At 43.2% G+C, this 21,893-nt stretch overlaps 1 protein-coding gene across 2 annotated transcripts in view; it reads right to left on the reverse strand.

The window, feature by feature from the left end:
* NR1H4 (nuclear receptor subfamily 1 group H member 4) overlaps positions 1-21,893 on the reverse strand; it is a 67,205-nt gene that overhangs the window by 2,785 nt on the left and 42,527 nt on the right. For both annotated transcript variants that reach the window (XM_048836731.2, XM_048836721.2), the window contains 2 exons: positions 17,806-17,952; positions 812-925 (listed from right to left, as the gene is read on the reverse strand). In XM_048836731.2, the coding sequence (XP_048692688.2) occupies positions 812-925; positions 17,806-17,952 (261 nt within the window). The remainder of the gene's footprint in view (positions 1-811; positions 926-17,805; positions 17,953-21,893) is intronic.

Below are 21,893 nucleotides of genomic sequence, written 5' to 3' on the forward strand. Positions count from 1 at the left end.
TGTGAATAAGCAATTGGTCCCTATTCCAGCCATTTTATGACCTGTATGCCTTGTCCCAGAATTCTCCTGTACCACTCCTGTGACGGAAGGCCTTTGGTACCATAAAACTTCTTCATATGTTTTGGTGAAAGCTGGAATAGGAACTAGTAGTAATAATAGTAAATACATTGTAGTAGAACCGAAAGGCCTTAATTGGGATTGGAGCACCATTGTACCGGTGCTATATAAACACAGAAAAGAGAAAATCCTGGTCCTGACGGGGCTTACAACATAAAAAACAGCTACTTTCCCTCCCCTGCTTCTGCCTGCAGGTTTTCATAGAATCACCGAATATCAGGGTTAGAAGGGACCTCAGGAGGTCATCTAGTCCAACCCCCTGCTCAAAGCAGGACCAATCCCCAATTTTTGGCCCAGATCCCTAAATGGCCCCCTCAAGGATTGAACTCACAACCCTGGGTTTAGCAGGCCAATGCTCAAACCACTGAGCTATCCCTTTCTACCATGTACTTATGATATGCCAGCCAGAGTTTGTTCTTCAAGACTTAATCCCTTTGCTGCTGGTTCTTGAGCACAGTATACATGATGTGGAAGCTTCCTTTCAAAGTTCTGATGTTCCACTGAAATCTCAATGGAATGTTAGGACATATTTGCTACTATATATCATCAACACTTGGGAGTTTTTCATACAAGAGAAAAGAAAAGCCCTTTCTGATAAGTAACAATATCTTAATTTTTATTTAGCTGCTACAGGCAAGTCATTTCCTGTATGTAAAAATTATTGTTGACTATTGAATTTAGAAATAGAAATTACCTGGAGTTAAGATAACTATTGCTGTAAGTAGAGCATACTCTTCTTCTGTCATCTTCAGTTCTCCAACGCTTTTATAAAAACCAAACATGGGGGTTATGTAATCATCAGCGATACCTGTTAAAAAATTCAGTGATATAATCAGATTTTTTTAAAATATACTAAAAATAAATAGTTTTATCTGTGGCCCTCTTGGCCTAAGCAGCTAGCTAAATATTTGGGCCTTTGCCAGGTTGTTTCCGTTAAAGGAGAAATTGGTGATAGTCAGTATTGCTTTAGTGAAATCCTGTTGACTCCCAAAGAATGTACACAAAGTCCTGTTTCTGTGAACACAGTAGGAACAAACAACAGGAGACAGTTTCTTTGCTCATGGTTTCCAAGCCTGCCGTTCCAGTGAGTCCTGTGCCCCAAAAAGCTCTGTCTCTCTCTCTTAGGGCCACATTCATGACTGCATCTGTCTGTCTGCTGGCTTTCTGCATCCAATACACGCAGCTTGCCAAATAATCCGCTAGCCCCTGCATTTGCAATCAGTCCCAGAAAAACTTGTCAGGATATGTCTACATTGCAGTTAAAACCCCACAGCTGGCCTGTGTCAGATGACTTGGACTCATGGGGCTCAGGCTAAGGGGCTATTTAATTGCAGTGTAAACACTCAGGCTGGCATCCTGGCTCTAGGACCCCGCAACAAGGGAGGGTCCCAGAGCCTAGGTTTCAGCCAGAACTTGAACATCTATACTGCAATTTTATACCCCACAGCCCAAACCTGTGAGCCTGAATCAGCTGACATGGGCCAGCCATAGGTGTTCTATTGCAGTGTAGACATACCCTGAGTTCACCCTTGGGGTCAGAGCCAAGGGCATTATGCTGTGTGACACTTGCATCTGTAAGGTATTTGGACCAAGGAACAATGACACTTTCTGGCTCTCCGATTATTATTTGGGCCAAACCAAACAGGAGCATCCTAGACAGCGTCCTAGACAGTTAGTAGGGAAAGAAGGGTATGTAGCTGCTGCTAGCTTCCCAAACCCCTTAGAACCTGTGACTGTGCCAACCTCAGCTGGTTCATTAATCTTAGAGACTGGTGTTCTCCCAGAAAAAAGGGAATCCCGTGCCCAATTCCTGCCCCTTCTTTTAGAGCAAGTATGGTATGTTTATATATGATCCTGATGGGCAGGATCCCCAGGGAGAATAGCATGATGGGGAAAGGAGTCCAGGAGAGCTGGCTGTGTTTTAAAGAATCCTTATTGAGGTTACAGGGACAAACCATCCCGATGTGTAGAAAGAATAGTAAATATGACAGGCGACCAGGTTGGCTTAACAGTGAAATCCTTGCTGATCTTAAACACAAAAAAAAGCTTACAAGGAGTGGAAGATTGGACAAATGACCAGGGAAGAGTATAAAAATATTGCTCGGACATGCAGGAGTGAAATCAGGAAGGCCAAATCACACCTGGAGTTGCAGCTAGCAAGAGATGTTAAGAGTAACAAGAAGGGTTTCTTCAGGTATGTTAGCAACAAGAAGAAAGTCAAGAAAAGTGTGGGCCCCTTACTGAATGAGGGAGGCAACCTAGTGACAGAGGATGTGGAAAAAGCTAATGTACTCAATGCTTTTTTTGCCTCTGTCTTCACGAACAAGGTCAGCTCCCAGACTACTGCACTGGGCAGCACAGCATGGGGAGGAGGTGACCAGCCCTCTGTGGAGAAAGAAGTGGTTCGGGACTATTTAGAAAAGCTGGACGTGCACAAGTCCATGGGGCTGGATGCGCTGCATCCAAGAGTGCTAAAGGAGTTGGCGGATGTGATTGCAGAGCCATTGGCTATTATCTTTGAAAACTCATGGCGATCGCGGGAAGTCCCGGACGACTGGAAAAAGGCTAATGTAGTGCCCATCTTTTAAAAAGGGAAGAAGGAGGATCCTGGGAACTACAGGCCAGTCAGCCTCACTTCAGTCCCTGGAAAAATCATGGAGCAGGTCCTCATGGAATCAATTCTGAAGCACTTAGAGGAGAGGAAAGTGATCAGGAACAGACATCATGGATTCACCAAGGGCAAGTCATGCCTAACTAACCTAATTGCCTTCTATAAAGAGATAACTGGCTCTGTGGATGAGGGAAAAGCAGTGGACGTGTTATTCCTTGACTTTAGCAAAGCTTTTGACACGGTCTCCCACAGTATTCTTGCCAGCAAGTTAAAGAAGTATGGGCTGGATTAATGGACTATAAGGTAGATAGAAAGTTGGCTAGATTGTCAGGCTCAATGGGTAGTGATGTCTAGTTGGCAGCCGGTATCAAGTGGAGTGCCCCAAGGGTCGGTCCTCGGGCCGGTTTTGTTCAATATCTTCATAAATGATCTGGAGGATGGTGTAGATTGCATCCTCAGCAAGTTTGTAGATGACACTAAACTGGGAGGAGAGGTAGATATGCTGGAAGGTAGGGATAGGATACAGAGGGACCTAGACAAATTGGAGGATGGGGCCAAAAGAAATTTGATGAGGTTCAACAAGGACAAGTGCAGAGTCCTGCACTTAGGACGGAAGAATCCCATGCACCGCTACAGACTAGGGACCAAATGGCTAGGCAGCGGTTCTGCAGAAAAGGACCTGGGATTACAGTGGATGAGAAGCTCGATATGAGTCAACAGTGTGCCCTTGTTGCCAAGAAGGCCAATGGCATTTTGGGATGTATAAGTAGGGGCACTGCCAGCAGATCGAGGGACCTGATCGTTCCCCTCTATTCGACATTGGTGAGGCCTCATCTGGAGTACTGTGTCCAGTTTTGGGCCCCACACTACAAGAAGGATGTAGAAAAATTGGAAAGCGTCCAGCGGAGGGCAACAAAAATGATTAGGGGACTGGAACACATGAGTTATGAGGAGAGGCTGAGGGAACTGGGATTGTTTAGTCTGCAGAAGAGAAGAATGAGGGGGGATTTGATAGCTGCTTTCAACTACCTGAAAGGGGGTTCCAAAGAGGATGGATCTAGACTGTTCTCAGTGGTAGCAGATGACAGAACAAGGAGTAATGGTCTCAAGTTGCAGTGGGGGAGGTTTAGGTTGGATATTAGGAAAAAACTTTTTCACTAGGAGGGTGGTGAAACACTGGAATGCGTTACCTAGGGAGGTGGTGGAATCTCCTTCCTTAGAAGTTTTTAAGGTCAGGCTTGACAGAGCCCTGGCTGGGATGATTTCATTGGGGATTGGTCCTGCTTTGAGCAGGGGGTTGGATTAGATGACCTCCTGAGGTCCCTTCCAACCCTGATATTCTATGATTCTATGATTCTGTGACTCTTCGGTCTAGAGACCATGGGCTTGATTCTTATTTATGCTCAGGCACCTTTACAGCACTCTGGACTTAAATTACATTCAAACCCACTTTATCTCCTTTACACTGTGCCTTAGTGCACTTGAGAATCAGGCCCAATGAATTCATGCCTTTTTTATCGGAGAGCAGGGTGCATTATAACTTTCATATTAAAATAGGGCTGTTGCAAGATTGCTTAATACAGCTGCTTAAAGCTGTCTGATGGTGGGCATCTGGGGTGTGTTTAGAATTCCACACCAGTGGTTCTGCAGTAGCAATGCCATAGGTTTGAAGGAAGGGATCCTACTCTATTTCCAAAAGTGAAAACTTTGTGACTTGTTCTTTAGTTATCTCAATCCCTAGGAGGAAACGTATTTCTGAGTTTTGAGCTAATCTTGGCTAAAAGTTAAGGCTTTGGGTGGAAACCACTGTGGTTTTTCATGATTTACACAAAAAGGAAGCTAAACTTTGTAGTTTTAGTCACATTTTGCTTTGAGGTTTGGAGATTGTTCAAACCCGAAAACTCAAAGTGAAAATCAGTGGATGTAAAGCCACAGGAAGCAAAATCGAAAAATTGAGAGGTCACTTGACTAAACTATGATTAGTCACTTTCTGCTGCTGCTATAGGAATAAACATTTCTACGGTTGGAATAAACTAGCAACAAAGAACACACTCTTTGGAGAGTAAATCTAACCCATGGTGCACACTGTAATTAAACATATAACATTAACCACCTGTGTTAATTTCAGGTTACGAACTGCAATACTGAAGCTCTTATCACAAGTTTTCACATAGTCAGGCCCTTTTTAGAAGGGTCAGAATCAATGAAGCAGAAATGTATGACAAGTGTCCGCTTGTCATATGTGAGTTAATTGTACTCTTGGGGCTTCAAAAACAACGAACTACAGCCAGAGCCTCTAATTTTCCATTGTAATTTTTCTCATAATTATCAGAGTTAACTATTTAAAATGTTGAACAGCTGTTTCACTAAGCTTTCAGGTCCATCTATTCCTTTAGAAAGAGAATGCTTTTTAAAAGTACCACTATGATTAAATATGACAAAATTAAATGCCAAAGCTCATATGAAAACTGAAAAATGTAAAAGATCTGTACAGTTTAGCATTGGCGGTTGCCAGAAAGAACTCCCCATTGGAAGTGAATGGCACAAAAATGACTGCATGAAGGTCTGGGAGCAAACAAAACATGTCCAAATTTGTTGTGCCATTAGATTACCATCATCTTCTTGATTGGAAGCATGGAAAATAGGAGAGGGAAGGGAGAATCCTAGCAAGACTGCCTCCTTCCCACTCCTGACTCATTGCTCTCCCCCAGTTTCCTTTGTTGCCACCTCTCCTGATTGTCTCATGACATCTGGTACTTCAGCCCCTGCAGTCAAGTGATTATATGAGAATCCCAGCTTTTGTTTTTTAAAAAAGTTTCTAGCCCTTATGGTTGTGGAGAAAAGCTTGAAAACATGACTAGAGGGTACCCCAATGTCTCAAAAGCTAGAAGGCAAACAAAAGGAGCCCCAAGTGTAGTTTATTTTAAAATCTCATGATTTTTCAGCCAATCACATTTTTTGGGGTGCTGACTTGAGCTTTGAATGGTTGGCATTGGTGGTGATGAGTTTCTGCGCTGTTTTCTTTAGCCTCTCTGATACACAGTGTACCCAAAGCAAAATAAAATGACAACAATCAGAGGTCCCAATTCTGGAGAAGGGTGTAGTCACTCTGCACCATGCCAGCAGTGGAATCTGGATCTAAAACAGGCATAGGTGGCCATGGAAAGATCATCCCATGGTAGAGAGATTCTCTAGTGGCTCCTACATAGGGGGAAATGGCTGGGGTTTCCCTGCACCTTCTCTGATCCATGGCTGCCTTATCTGTCTTTATCTAGTGCTAGGTCAATGGAAGAAGTCTTCCACTGACCTATTATCATCTGTCAGAGAGGTGGATTACCTACGCTGATAGGAGAATCTTTCTCATTGGTGTAGGTAATGTCTATGCTGTGTCGCTGTAGTGTTGTCAGTGTTGACAAGTCGTATATGCCTGTACAATGCCTAGCACAATGAGGCCCTGACCTCAGCACCACTGTGATACAAATAATAAATTTTATAATAATAAATAGGAAAGGGAGGAAAGAATGAAGAGGAGTGCTACAGTATTAGAGAGTATGCTTATATTGATACCAAAAAGAATAGAATTTTGAAATGTTTCAATAGTCAAAAGAAGCAAGAGACTATTGTTAGCTAAATATGTAAAATGATAAGCCCCAGTGGAAGAGGCTTTTCTGGTTTTGTTCTATTCATCTTTCTACAGACCTCTTCCACACTATTTCATCATGCACTAACTGCTGTTTCATCACAAGAGGGAGCTGTTTTCTAATATGACTGAAAATATTTCAGTTTGGACTTAATAAACCCCATCAGAAAAAAAAAATAGAAATGTTTAAAATGCCTGATCGTTTTTTTTTTTAATTGCTATTATGACATATATAGAGGTGGTCTCATCTCCCTTCAGGTGCTTAAGAACCACATTATAGGTGGTGTTTGGATAGTAACTAGGGGGAGTTATGGGACCTTCTCAAATGTCACTGCTGCAGTTTGCAGTTTAGAAGTGAAGCCAAGACATATTGTGTTTGTAGTTTTCATCTAAATTTTTAATTTGATTTTAAAAGTCTTTCTGGCCTCACCGAGAACAGAAAAAATAAGGACAGGTTTCAGAGTAGCAGCCGTGTTAGTCTGTATTCACAAAAAGAAAAGGAGTACTTGTGGCACCTTAGAGACTAACAAATTTATTTGAGCATAAGCTTTCGTGAGCATCCGATGAAGTGAGCTGTAGCTCACGAAAGCTTATGCTCAAATAAATTTGTTAGTCGCTTTAAGGTGCCACAAGTCCTCCTTTTCTTTTTGAGAAAAAATAAGCTAGTTCTTACTTTTGTTTATAAAAAATCTGTACGAGATGTAGAAGAAATCTGTGCTATATATTGTTCTGTAGGCACATCTTCCTGATTAATATTCATCAGCCACCCCTTCTTCCCTCTTTCAAAAATCTTCTGCTAGTCCCATTTGTTCTGTGAAACATTTCAGCTACAAAGAACATGCTCTAGTCTGTGTGCCACTTTGTAATGTCATGTATCATACAGATCTGGGCCTACAAGGGTTGATCCATCTTCTATGGAGTCATTTCATTGACTTCAGTATATGAGTAAAGTGTCCTAAACAAATAAGAGTCTCTGCCTTGAAGAGCTTTACTGTCTAATGACTTGATGCAACTTCTAGGGAAATCAATGGGAGATAGTCATGAAATCTTTTCATGAAAGCTCATCAAAGCGGAGACTCTTATTTGTCCAGCCCACTTTACCTATTGTACAACTTTATTAATATCCATGGTTTCATATACATGATTTTTATCTTGCTTTTAAGGGTTTAGTCCTGCAATCCTTAGACTGGCGAAACACTCCTTAAAGGCAATGTGAATGATGTCCGCAGCTTCAGGCCCTAAGCAGTTAACTGGTTAAAACCAGAGAAAATGAGTATTCCTTTCCCTAGTAGCCAGTCAGTATTTATCACTACATTTATTTATAAGCTACATTTTCTATATGTGTTTATTTTCATTTGCCTCTTTTCAATAATAAAAATTAAACAGACCTACCTGAAGGTAAGCTTTAGAGAAGTGTTTATAACATCTAGATGTTTTTTTAAAAAACTTCTACCAGGGAGAATGTTTTGTTCTAATTAACAATGACTAATACTGTGTTGTTAATATGGATGAAAAGATCTTTCATCTGGATAAGTGTGAAGGTGCCAGTGGATATTAATCCTAGCAGTAAATGAACTGTTGTTTTATGGAAAACAAAATGTATTAATTACTCACTAAATTATAACTTATCTCTCACAGAATCTTGTCTATCAAAATTGTTTTCCAGACTCAGAAACTCACTGGAAACTTTGACTTTTATTTTATTTGAATGTTAATGGTGAAATGCATCACAGGACCCTATAATAATTGGGGCAGATACACCCAGGGTCTCTGCTGGCTGCGAGCGGTGTAGAGCCTGGCAGGGCATAGTCGACTTAGTAGAGAGGTTGCAGGACCAGAAAGTGGACACATGACCTCTCCTCCATCAGGTGACTGTTAGGGAGATGAGCAGGGAGAGGCATTAGCTGAGAAGAAGTCATGACCAGTGAAGGAAGTGGTGCATCTCCTCCGCATTCACCAGTGAGGCTCAAATGGAACCACAACTGCAGACCAAAGAAGCTACCCAGCCAATGCTTAACATGGTTTGGAAAAGTGGGGGTCTTATCACCCCCACTTCTGCCCATCCCATGCTCAGCAATTAATTGTGTCTCCCACCCCCAAATCAATCCTGTCCCCCAATCTGCCACTCATAAATTCTGTCCCCCCAGCCCCACCTCTGTTCCTACTGCAGCTTGTGGGGGGTTTCATCCCCCCAAACCTGAGGGGGCTGCAGTAGAGTCCTCTCTCCCACTTCCCAGGGTGGGTGTTGCAGGGAGGGAATTGGGGGGCAGAGGAAGCAGCCCATTGCTCACAGGAGTGAGGTGGTAGCAGAACTGGCATGGGCTGCCTGGCTCCTTATCTCCCTCCTCCCAGGGGCATCACTTCAGCATCCCACCTTCCACCTTTCTGCTAAGGCCACAGCTGATCATGGGGGAGGAGCGTGGTCCCATCCTGGATATAGGCAGGGTGGTGGCATGGCATGGCCATCTTATCCCGGGGAGTAGGGGGATGGAAAGCCCGAGGAAGGTGTCTCAGTGATGGCCAGCCTAGGGCAAGGATTGGGGCCAGGTTCCCTCTGCATTGTCAGCTCCAGTCCAGACTGCCGCTGCTGCTTCCTGCCCAGCCAGTGAGCAGAAGGAGCAACATGCAGATTAGGAGCCCCAGCCCAGGCCGCACCACAGCAGTGTCCCCCCCCTCGTACCCCAGCCCTGGGGAGGCAACATAGTGTCAACTGGCAAGGAGCTAGGAAAGGTCTGGGGAAGGGAAAACCAAGGCTGGGGGGAAGCGACTGTCCCCCGTGCAATAGAATATGATGCCCCTGTCCTCCCACCTTGAGAATGGTGTCAGGTTGCTGAGGGGAGGGGAAGAGAGCTCTGCCTCCTACCTGCAGCAGCCCTGATTGGCTACTCTTCCCCAGGCGGTAGGAAAGTGGGAAAAGCACCCAACCAGAAGGGCTTCCCCGGGCAGCAATTAAAATGTGCACCCCTCAGCAACCCAGCTCACTCCCTAGAAATTGTATGTGCCAGGTCTGTGACTTGTTTCACAACCCAACCCACTTTCAGTACTACCCCAGCAGAAACCCCCTGAGGGAAGGTGGTGGTGGAAACACCACACACCCTCCGTTGGGGGAATTACCTGCAGGTAGGGAAGAAGGCCTGGCTGGCAAGGAAGTATAATTTACACTTCCCTTAGTGTTGGTGACTCTAGTCTATATATGTAAACATACAGTAGTAGTCAGCTTGGGAAGCATATTTATATCGAAGGAAAGCGGTTGTGTTCTCTGTGGTCTGTCTCAGTGTGCAAATTTAGTAGAAAATTCCCTGCGTATTGCAATTAGAATGCAGTATTCCCCTGCCTCTGTAGATACGAATTAAACACTTACACCTATTTATCTAGCTATAATGCAGGAATATGGAATGTGGCTCTGAAATATTCATGAACAGAATTTTCCCATTCTATATATACCCATGGCTGTGTGTATTACAATGCAGTGAAATGTTACGGAAGACGTTAAATCATCGAGTTTTAAAGAGGTTGTGTTTATTTGCTTGTTTTTGTCTTCTTCTTTTTCAGCAATTCCATTTTGAACGTGTTTTAAAAATTGTGTCACTGTGGACAACACTACCATCCTGTCCATCACTCGGGCTATAACCTGGGCATTATTTTCTTCTTAGAACTATTTGTGGGTCCTCACTCCCAGCCAAATCTAAGTCTTCTCTAAAAACATCTCTCAGATACAACTTTTCTTAGCCATCCACGCAGCTAAAGCCCTCATCCTGGCTCTCATCTCGTGTCTCAATTACTGCAACACCCTTTACTCTGACCTTGACAAATACAATCTTGCCCCACTGACACCTATTTAGAATACTGCTGCAAAGATCATTTTCCTAGACCATCACTTTGATCATGTCACGCTTTCTGGCGATCCCTCCACTGGCTCCTCCTTCTCTATCTCATCAAACAGACACTACCTGTCTTCACTTTCAAGGCCCTATCCTTTCCTATCCTCTCACATTCACTAACAAGGAGTCAACTCTCGTGTCCGATTGGCCCAAGATACCAGCCTCCATTGACCACTTAGTACAAAGGTATTTGTTTGAAAATTTAACTTTTCTCACGCTGTCCCTCACATGTGGGAGCAGTTCCCCGTACACATCTTCAAAGCTAAGTCTTTAGTCCTCTCCAAATCCCTCCTTAAAACTCTCCTTTAGTATGATGCAAAAATCTTGACAACATGTGGGCTGCTTGTATGTTGAGACCACTCCCTGTCATGCTCATCAATAATGCCTCATTGTTTCCTGGCACTCCCCTATCTGTTGTCTCTTGTCTGAGACTAAGATTGTAAGCTCTTGGGGACAGGGACTGTCTTCTTGTTCTGTGTCTGTACAGCAGCTGGCACAATGGAGTACTGGTCCAAGGCTAGGACTCCTAGATGCTACAGTAATACAAGTAATTAATAAATAATAATAATAATAATTTATTTTAGTATTATTATTATTAATTTATTATTATGTATAAAGCTGGAAATACTGGAAGTGATTGTCCATTATTCCTGAGCCAAATTTTGCTTTTGAGTGCACGAGAGACTCTTATTGAAATCAGTGGGAACCACGTGTTCACATGCAAGGACAGAACGTAGACTCTTACCAATATTTTAGAATAAAGTGGTTACTTCCCTTCCTGCCTTTATCTCATTGTTGATGGGTTTCAGGTGCTAAAGGGCAATAGGCAATAGTGTATTTCACACTGACAGGTATTCTTCTACTCACTGAAAAATTAGAGCCAGATTCTACCACACTTACTGATGTGAAGTAGCATTTTATTCCTTAACGCTGATATCGACAGGCTTATTCGTGGAATAATGTGCTAGAGTAAAAGAATCAGAATCTGATACTTAATGACTTCCAGAAAAGCAGTGTCATCATAGTTACAATGTATAAATGCTCATTGAGAAAATATTTTGCCCTTCATAAACGTTTTAATAATATTGCACTATCAATAAGTGGAATCTGCAAAGCACCTTTAAAATTACAGAAGTAAACTAGGCATATTCCTGAGATGTCAGCCTTTCACAGAAATAACCAGGTAATTGCAATGTGGTACGCATTCTGCAGCATCAATTAACATAAAAAAAAGGCACAAGCTTTCATTAACGTTAAATAGGTTTCCTCGGTAGCCCACGTAGGAGAGGAATTCAGTTTCAGCAACATTTAAAGAAAGAACTTTTATATCGTATTATGTAAAAAACCCTGAGGGCATAAACAAGACAGTTGGTGAGATGTGCTGCTACTTAGCCAGTATGTTAGTCACACTAATAAATAAAACCATATTGCATCAGCAAAAGAATCAAATGAAAGCTGCTAATGCTGAAAGGTCATCGCCACCAGATCTCTATGGTTTCTTTATCAGGAAAATGTTAAATTCAATACAACTGTGGAGGGGGAATAGCATAAATATTAATAGATGAAAGCCATTTCTAAGAGCACATCATGACAGATGACAAAACATTGGACAGCTTGTGACTTTCAGGCAGTTTTTCCCCATTTTCATGGGTCCATATATCAAAGCCTGACAATAGGACCCAGCTGACATTTAGACACTCGCCTACATCTAAAAATGATCCTGTATGGATTGAAGTTCTGACTAAGGACGAAATTCAAAAATATACTACTCCTTTTTAAGAGGGTCAGTCTTTGGTGCCCTTCTAGAAGCTCCAAGTATTCCTGATACATTATTGCTTCCCTCTACTCTCATCCTTACCCTTTTATATAGTATGCTTACCTGCTTTGAATTTTGCTCAGCTATATTTATGTTTCCTCAGTGGTTCTTTTTTCTGTTTGTGTGGTTTTTCTTTTCATTCAATTTTGTCTTGCATGTTTGCTGCTTGTTTTGCATTGTTCTCCCCTCTGCATCATATTTTTTACTGCTCTTGGATTTTGCCTTCTTACCTAGGTTAGTTTTAAATTCTTTGCCTGAATTATTTGTTTAGCATTTTCGTAACAAGAAATAATGGCAGTGGGTGTCTGCAACTTTTAGTACAACATATTCATGGGGGTTAAGGCCAGAAGGGACCAGTAGATTATCTAATCTGACCTCCTGTATATCACAGGCCATTAAATTTCACCCAGTTACCCCTGTATTGAGCCCAATAACTTGTGTATATAAATGAATTGCATTAGTAATATTTATGCTTACATATACACCTTAACTAAAATTTTCAAAGATGACAAGTGAAAATTGCTTTAATTTTGGGGTGTCCAACTTAAAACAACTTAAAGAAATTTGATTTTCAGAAGATAGGTGCTCAGTGCTTTATGAAAATTAGGCCCCTTTAGGGTGTAATAAGTTGGACACCCTAAAACAGAGTCACCCCAAATCACTAGTCACTTTTGAAAATTTAGGCCCCAGATATTAATAATCCAACTCTGAAGTTTGACCCTGTGACTACTTACTAAAGTGAGATTCCATTTTTTTTGTGCGCTAGACTACTTTCCAATATGGAATTATTTATCTCTAATTATTGATTCATTTTAAACAAACTGCCCAAATAATATAAAATATGAACAGCTGTGTTGTGGTGAGTTTTCAGACAAGCATTTTTCCTCTAAAGTTTGTGGTTCCTAGTGGTTCTCAAACTAGGGCAGCCGCTTGTTCAGGGAAAGCTCCTGGCAGGCTGGGCCGGTTTGTTTACCGGCCGCATCTGCAGGTTCGGCCGATCGTGGCTCCCACTGGCCGCGGTTCGCCGCTCCAGGCCAATGGGGGCTGCAGGAAGGGCGGCCAGCACATCCCTCGGCCCATGCCACTTCCCACAGCCCCCATTGGCCTGGAGCGCTGAACCGCGGCCAGTGGGAGCTGCGATCGGCCGAACCTGCGGACGCGGATGGTAAACAAACCGGCCTTGCCCGCCAGGGGCTTTCCCTGAACCAGCGGTGGCCCTAGTTTGAGAACCACTGCAGTAGACTAACAAACTGTCAGGCATGCTACAACAGTTCATGTGTCTATACCTTAGTCTTCAAAACACCAAAAAGAGTCTCAGAGTAGCAGCCGTGTTAGTCTGTATCTGCAAAAGGAAAAGGAGGACTTGTGGCACCTTAGAGACTATCAAATTTATTTGGGCATAAGCTTTCGATGAAGTGAGCTGTAGCTCACGAAAGCTTATGCTCAAATAAATTTGTTAGTCTCTAAGGTGCCACAAGTCCTCCTTTTCTTTTTGCAAAAAGAGTCTGTAATTTTTCTATCCCGTAGCATATTATTATGTTAATTTTGTTGGGGTCTGGGCTACATATTCCGTTAAATTCCTACTATATTTTAAGATTCTAGAAGCATCCTATAATAAGTCAGTGGCAGATGGCGTATGAAAGAAATATTTGTTGAGCTTAACAGAGTGCATTTGTGAATAGACAAAAGTATCATTTTGCATTTCATAATAACTGTCCCTCTCTAAAGTGGAGAAAATTTACAGCCAAACATTGCAGATTTGCAGCTTTCTAACTAACTGGTATAAGTTCAACAAAGTACGGAGGAAGTAAACTTAGGTATTCTTTGCATATTTGCATGTTGCATTGTATGTTCAAGCCTAAGGTAATGAAAATTTTTGATGAGAGAGTTGTACTGACAATGCTTTTTTTCCCTTTACATTATCTGAAGCTATATACATTGCAAATATCCAAGGGCCTGACACTGATACCCCCTACTCATGCAGAGTAGTACCTCAGTCCATGAGTAATCTGATTAATTTCAAAATCACTGGGACTACTGCTGGAGCAAGGACCTATTCAATATGAGTAAGAGTATCAGAATCAGCTGCAAAATGATTACTGTTTTGGCTTTATTTTGGTCAGAGGGAAAGCAGTCCTGCAAACACACACTTTTAACCCCATCACTTTTGGGCAGGAAAGTCTGGGGGAGGCAAGACTATATATAGTGAAACCAGGAGGGGAATGGAAGGTTATTTTGCCCGGCTCTTTGGAGGCCGTGGGTCCTCAAGAAATTTACTGTCTGGGATATTTTAGAAGTTTTAATAGCATAAAAAGGAGGTAAGCTTGCACCCTCTAGTTTGCATTGTAAGCCTATTTTTAATGGTAGTTTGAATGACTACCACCCTGTGGTTTTGGCAATGTGCAAAAGCACAGAAAGATAAAAATATAATGCAAAGACAAACACTGATATAAAAAGAATTAGGGGAAAGTAGCAAAGGCCTGGCCTGACATAATTAATTAATTCCTGGAGGGAGGCCTCATCTTTTGGAAAATAAGATTAGGGGAGGGTATAAATGTTGATTGCTAATAAATACATGTACATGTTTAAGAATATTTATTTTCTGATAAAGGCTCTTTCACTGGGAAAAGGTCCCATTAACCCGCAGAAGGCCATTGCTCCCAGAGTGGGAGGAGAGAGCCCTAAATTATGCGGGAAACAGTAGGATTTGACTTCCAATTTTCAAATGATGCCTTTTTACCTCTAACCACTTCTTTTCCTTTGTTGTTTAGCCACGGTGTCACTTTTTGGTCCTCTTATTATGTTTTTTAATTTGGGGTATACATTTAATTTGAGCCTGTATTTTGGTGTTTTTAAGAAGTTTCTATGCAGCTTGCAGGCATTTCACATTTGTGACTGTACCTGTTAATTTCCACTAGCTTCCTAATTTTTATGTTGTTCTCCTTTCTAAAGATAAATGTTACTCCAGTGGGCTTCTTTAGTATTTCTTTCCCCACACAAGAATGTTAAATTTAATTATGTTATCATCACTATTACTGAGAACTTCATGTATATTCACCTCTTGGACCAAATCCTGTGCTCCACTTAGAACTAAATCAAGAATTGCTTCTCCCCTTGTGGGTTCCAGGACTAGCTGTTTCACGAAGTAGTCATTTATGGTGTCTAGAAATTTTATTTCTGCCTCCTATCCCGAGGTGACATGTACCCAGGCAATATGTGGATAGTTGAAATCCCCCATTATTATTGAGTTTTCTATTTTTATAGCCTCTCTGATCTCCTGGAGCATTTCACAATCACTGTCACCATCCTGGTCAGGGGGTTGGTAGTATATTCCTTCCACTATATTCTTATTATTCAAGCATGGGATTTCTATCCATAGAGATTCTACTATACAATTTGATTTATTTAAGATTTTTACTATATTTGACTCTATGCTTTCTTTATAGTGCCACATCCCCACCAGCACGACCTACTCTGTGATTCCTATGTATTTTGTACCCTGGAATTACCATCTACCATTGATTATCATCGTTCCACCAAGTTTCTGTGATGCCTATTATATCAATAGGCTCATTTATTACCAGGCATTCAAGTTCTCCCAATTTTAGTATTTAGACTTCTAGCATTTGTATACAAGCACTTACAAAATTTGTCACTTTTTAGTTGTCTACCATTATATGATGGAATTGAATGGCACTCTTTTTCATCTGTTTGTCTTCAGCTCCAATCTGTACTTTATCAGCTTCTATCCTCTCCTCTTTACTAACATACAGAGATTCCCCGTTAATAGATCCTCCCCTAAGGGATGCCTCCATCTGAACCATGTGCTTCTCCGCACCTATCAGCTTTCCCCAGACCTTAATTTAAAAACTGCTCTACGACCTTTTTAATTTGACATGCCAGCAATCTGGTTCCATTTTGGTTTAGGTGGCGCCCACCCTTCCTGTATAGGCTCCTCTTTTCCCAAAAAGTTCCCCAGTTCCTAATAAATCTAAACGCCTCCTCCCTACACCATTGTCTCAGCCATGCATTGAGGCCCTGCAGTGCTGCCTGTCTAACTGGCCCTGCTCATGGAACTGGAGGCATTTCAGAGAACACTGCCCTGGAGGTCCTGAACTTCAATCTCTTACCTAGTAGCCTAAATTTGGCCTCCAGGACCTCTCACCTGTCTTTCCCTATTTCACTGGTACATGCACCACAACCACCGGCTCCTCCCCAGCACTGCACATAAGCCTGTCTAGATGTCTCCAGAGATCTGCAACCTTTGCACCTGACAGGCAAGTCACCATGTGATTCTCCAGGTCATCACAAACACAGCTATCTATATTTCTAATGATTGAATCCCCCATTACTATTACCTGTCTCTTTCTAATAACTTGGGTCCCCTCCCTCGGAGAGATATCCTCAGTGCGAGAGTATACCATGAAATCATCTGGAAGGAGGATCCCAACTATAGGATCTCTTCCCTCCACTCCACTTTGATGTTCTTCCCAAGACTTTCATCCTTCTCAACAGCACAGAGGCTGTCGGACTGAGGGTGGGACCATTCTACTGTGTCCTGGAAAGTCTCATCTATGTACCTCTCTGTCTCCCTTAGCTCCTCCAGGTAAGCCACTATGGTCTCCAAAGCCCATACATTGTCTCTGAGGACCACAAGTTCCCTGCACTGAATGCACACATATGCCACAAGGCACGTAATCATACATTTTGCATTCAGTGCAATAAACTGGATAGCCTCCACTCTGCTGCTGGGCTTCTGCCTTCATTCTTTCTACTCATGTAGCTTTTGTTGTTGTTGTTATTTTGGGTGGGAGTGTTTACTGGCCTAAATTTAGAGACTGTTAATAATGTGTATCTGGTTCTCAGGCTCCTTCTCTAAACTCCCTCGCAAAACTCCCCTGTTAGCTGCTCCTGTTCACTAGCTCAGTGGTTCTCAATCAGCAAACCCCTGGGGGTACACAAAGGTCTTCCGGGGGTACATTAAATTCTCTAGTATTTGCCTAGTTTTACAACAGGCTACATAAAAAGCTCTAGCAAAGACAGTACAAACTAAAATTTCATACAATGACTTGTTTATACTGTTCTACATACTCTACACTGAAATGTAAGTACAGTGACTTGGCACAATACAGAACTTTTCCAAGTCTACAACAATTCCTAACCCGCGTTCAGTCCCTATTCAGCTGTTGTTGAGCTGTTGTTGTTCTCAATTGTTGAGAACTGTGTTCAGACACTGTAAAATTCCATCATGCAGACCAGACCTTTGAGAGCCCTTATGAAGCGGAATGTGTACTGAAAATACATTACAACCATCATTGTTCAGTGCTCTTTATTCTCCGTGATCCTTCTTACCAACTGACCCAGAGAGGCAGGGTTTTTTCCCTCTCAATCATACACAGTAATAACCTATAATTCTTTTGTTATATTAATGACATTTACAAGCATATAAACTGACACTTTATTTGAACAACACAATAAAATGGCATTTTATTGTCACAGTTCTTTTATACTCACCCTTGAAGAGATACATTAGTTTCTTTGATATAGCTTAATTCATAATGTTTACAATGAAATTATGATTAAACATTTACCTCATGACCTTTGCACTCAAGGCTGACTGAGAAGAACAACATTCAAATAAACTATTTCATTACCAATTATAAACATTCTGAGCTAACATTTCAAGGACAAATGCTGACCCATGAAAGCAGGTCTTTTTTCCACAAAATAAAGCACCTACCGCTTTTGCGAATTCTTTCTTCTAAGAGGTCAGCATCTCCTACAGGAAGTTTCCTATTAAAGATCTCAGCTGAACGAAGGAACATGGCTTCTACTGCTGAGCCCTTCAGTAAAGCAATCTGATCTTCATGATCAAGGGTTTGAAAGCCTGGAAGGATATTAGAAATAAGAACATCAGTACTTTAGGTCCTATAGTTCTTAACCATAAGGTGCCATTTATTTTATTTAGCATTTGCATATTCGCTGAGCCAAGCAATAGCGTTCTTAGTGGCCAAGTGGGCCACTAAGCTGAATTCGGTTAGCAGGCATGCCATGCATCTGTATAAGAGCTAACTATGTCCTTATCAGGGCTGCTAAGTATTGTGGATGTAAGCAGAGTCAGGATGAGCTCCACCCTGACATTTGGTGGTGAGGTGTGGCAAGTTGTGGAAAAGAACTTCAGGGGCTGATCTCATTTGCATAGGCACACCCACCCCGCCTAGAAGGAGGCCATAGCTGCCCAAATGGTCACTTTGGCTGCTGTGGGATCCCAAGTGTCTCTGTTATTGGGGCAGGAAGAATAAATTGTTATTACCCTGATTATGGGAATCAAGGACAGTGGAACTGTACTTGGCCTTTTGCTATGATGGAGGGACTCGCCATCAACTAAGTAGCACTCGCTAGGCAAGGTACATGGGTTCCAAAACTCTGTGAATAGAGAGGCTGGGAACAGGTATTAATACCTGGTGCTATGGGCCCCCTGGTGAGGGCCTTACATGCTAATTGCACTTCCTCCTCTCTCCACTGTGGAATATCAGAGCTAATTTTGATTCCATTAGGAGTCTAGTTACAGGCTGCTGAGCTGAATTCACTTTGGGCTAATGGTGTACCAACACTGTGGCTCCCCTACTACAAGCTGAAATCACAAAAGAGCTGAAATCACTGAGTTTTGTGTTAAGTAGTAGGGGAGCCTGAAGCTATATGGTAGAGCTGTTTGCAGCACGGTGAGCGGAGCGGCTGGCGGAGCAGTTCAGTTTGTGGGATGGCGAGCAGAGCGGCTGGTGGAGTGGAGCCCCATGGAGAGGTGGGGCCATCAGTGTTGGACCAAGTAAGGTGCCCCTTAACACCCCCCCCCAATCTCCACCCAGGTTGGGAGGTAAAAACTCTGCAGATAAACTTTTGAACTCTGGGGCTGCCCTGACCAGAGACTTTTGGGTAGTTGGACTTTTGGGACTTTGGGTGATTTTGGGTTGCTGGACTCAAGAACCAAAGGGAAAGGACATGCCCCAATTTGCTTGGGGTGGGTTTTGCTTGTGGGTTGTGTTATGAATCCTGTTGGTGGTGTTTCCCCAACATAATGCCACATTGTTTCTCTCCGTTATTAAAAGGCTTTTTGCTACACTCAGACTCTGTGCTTGCGAGAGAGGAAGTATTGCCTCTTGGAGGCGCCCAGCGGGGGTGGTATATATTTGTCCCAGGTCACTGGGTGGGGGCTCGAGCCGGTTTTGCATTGTGTTATTGGAATGGATCCCCTAGATATTGAACCCGGCCCTTGTTGCTGCCAACTCTGACAGGCAGAAGGGTTACATGTACATTTAAGCCTGGATTCAGCTGGGGGCAGCACCGGGGCTTGGGGCTTTAGCTATGGGGTCAGTGCTGGGACTGAAACCAATGCTTCCCTCATACCTAAAGCCCCAAACCCTGGCTACCCCTGCGGGGTTGAAGCTGGGAACGGATCCGTGGGGCTGAAGTGCTGAGCCCTGGCACCCCCCACGTGGCAGAAGCCAGGAGCAGAGTCACAGTGCTGAAGCCCCAAACCCCAGAGCTCCCCCCAGTCTAAAGCTCTGAGCCCCAATGCTCCTGGGGGTCAGAAACCCCCAGTCCTCCCCCTGCCTAGACTCCAGACCCTCCTACACACCCTGAGGCTGCAGCCCCAACCCCTCCATAGCTGAAGCCGTGAGCCCCAGGGCTAAAGCCCCGAGGCAGTACAGTATTTGCTGTTTTTTGGTTGTTGTTGTTTTTTGTCTCTGCTGCTTCCTGACTGATGACTTCTTGTTTCACAGGGTGTCCGGTTGACTGGTAAGTCCATAACTCTGGTGTTCGTATCTTTGAGGTTCTGCTGTATAGGGATATGTGCAAAGAAGGGGCTGGCAATCAAAAATCATGCCTCCTTTTCATGATTTTTAAGCTTTGTTATTTTGGATAAAGGCTTCCCCCTATATTTTGGATAGGGATTTATCCTTTCTGTGGGCCTGGATTCTTTCCCTATTGTAGTAAATTGCCAAACTCCCATAAACTTCAGTGAGTGCAGAATGGGGCCTCTACATACAAGAGTGGAACTGAAGGTTACGAAAAGCCCAGTTCATGCTGACTGCCACTACAAATCCAGTACAATGAGCCTGTACCAAGTCCGTGAAGCAGCACACAAACAAGGAAATAGAATACAGAGAATGAAAGGAAATAGTTAAAGTCACAGATTTAAAGTCACAACAAGTAAACTGTACTAAATCTCACTACTTTAAATTTTCAAATGGCAGTTGTATTTGATCCTAGAAGGCCCTTTCCCTTTTTTCCTCAGTATACACTGATGAACATAACTCTGAAAAGAGCTTGATTTGTTCCGCAGTTCCATCTCAAAGTTATTTTACTCTAACAAGACTGCAAGCCCAATATTTTCAAGAGAATCCACTAATTTCAGGAGCCCAGGGGAAGTCTTTTGCCTGATTTTCTTAGGTGCTGAGGATCCATCCACCTCCTCCAGTTGAAATCAATGGGAACTGCAGGTACGCGGCAGCTATGAAAATAAGGCTCAAGTTGGGTGCCCAAAATGAGGCAGTCAGAATTAGTGGAGACTTTTGAAGATTTGGGCCTCACTTTGTTCTTGACTTGAGGCCAACAGACCATCTGTATTACAGAAATCTTGTAAGGGTTTCCCCCCCTATTTCCTTTTTCAAACTGCCAGGCTCGCATCCTTCCAAGTCTCCCTCCCCCTCTCACTCACACATGTAGGTGTGTGTAATCTTGTTTTGGATCAGGTAAGATTGCCTTCAACTTGATTAGCATAGAACAAATTAAATTCCTGCTTTAGTGTTAATAAAGAATTGGTAGCATTATCATCTTTCAGCGGTGAACTGAACCCATTCAAAATTCATTCACTTTATTTTTTTCATTTATTTCCTGTGAACCTGTGCCCATTAGTTTGCAAAAGAAAATACAATTGGAACTGTAATACTGTAGAGGCTTTAAAATAATCCCATAACAGAGGGAGGAAAAGGGCAATGCTAGAAAAAATGAAATTTTAACATATTGGAATATGAAAATATGTATGTATGAATGAAGGTGAGAGGCAAAATGGTCTAGTGCAGCAGTTCTCAATGAGGGATCCACAACCCCCCGGGAGTTGCGAGCTGATTTCAGTGGGTCCATGAGCCCTGGTGCCCCACAGGACAGAAACCCCAAGCCCTTGGGCAGAGTTGCTCCCCCATAAATTGCAGTGCTTTAACCAGAGCGGGGCAGGCCCATACACACCCCCTCACCTCCTCCTCTCCCACATTGCTCCTAGGCCCCACCCCCTGGCCAGGTCAGAGGCAGGAAGCCGGAACCGGGCAGTGCGGGGCAGCTGCTGCTCTGGCTGGTACCATGGAGCGGGCAGCCAAGGCACTTCCCCGTCTCCCCCCGCCTGCACCCCTTCATGCTGCTGGTGCCCAGCGCTGCAGCTGTTCCTCAACTCCCAGCCTCCTTTGACTGCTTGCTGGCAAAGCCCTTGGGGAGCAGCCACTACTCCTGGCACACAACTGCTAGCTACCCCTTCCCTGCACCCTGAGCTACCCCGCCCCCTTTCTGCACATGGCCCCTAGCCAGCCCCTGCCTGCACCCTGAGTGGTTTTCAAACTTTTTGAGCTGAGCCCCCACTTTGAGTTTTAATTTTTGGTTGCCTTCCCCCTGGGCCCTGGAGTTTTTATGGCATGTTTGGGGATGGGGGAGGAGGCTCAGCAAGAAAAAGGTTGAGAACCCCTGGTCTAGTGGATGGGGCACTGAACTAAGGACTCAAGAAACCTCTGTGTAGGGATTAATGACCAGTGGATCTACCCGCCCTACCTCCACGCCTCT

This window comes from Caretta caretta, chromosome 1 (genome assembly GCF_965140235.1).
Source record: "Caretta caretta isolate rCarCar2 chromosome 1, rCarCar1.hap1, whole genome shotgun sequence".
In the NCBI taxonomy this organism is placed as follows: Eukaryota; Metazoa; Chordata; order Testudines; family Cheloniidae; genus Caretta; species Caretta caretta.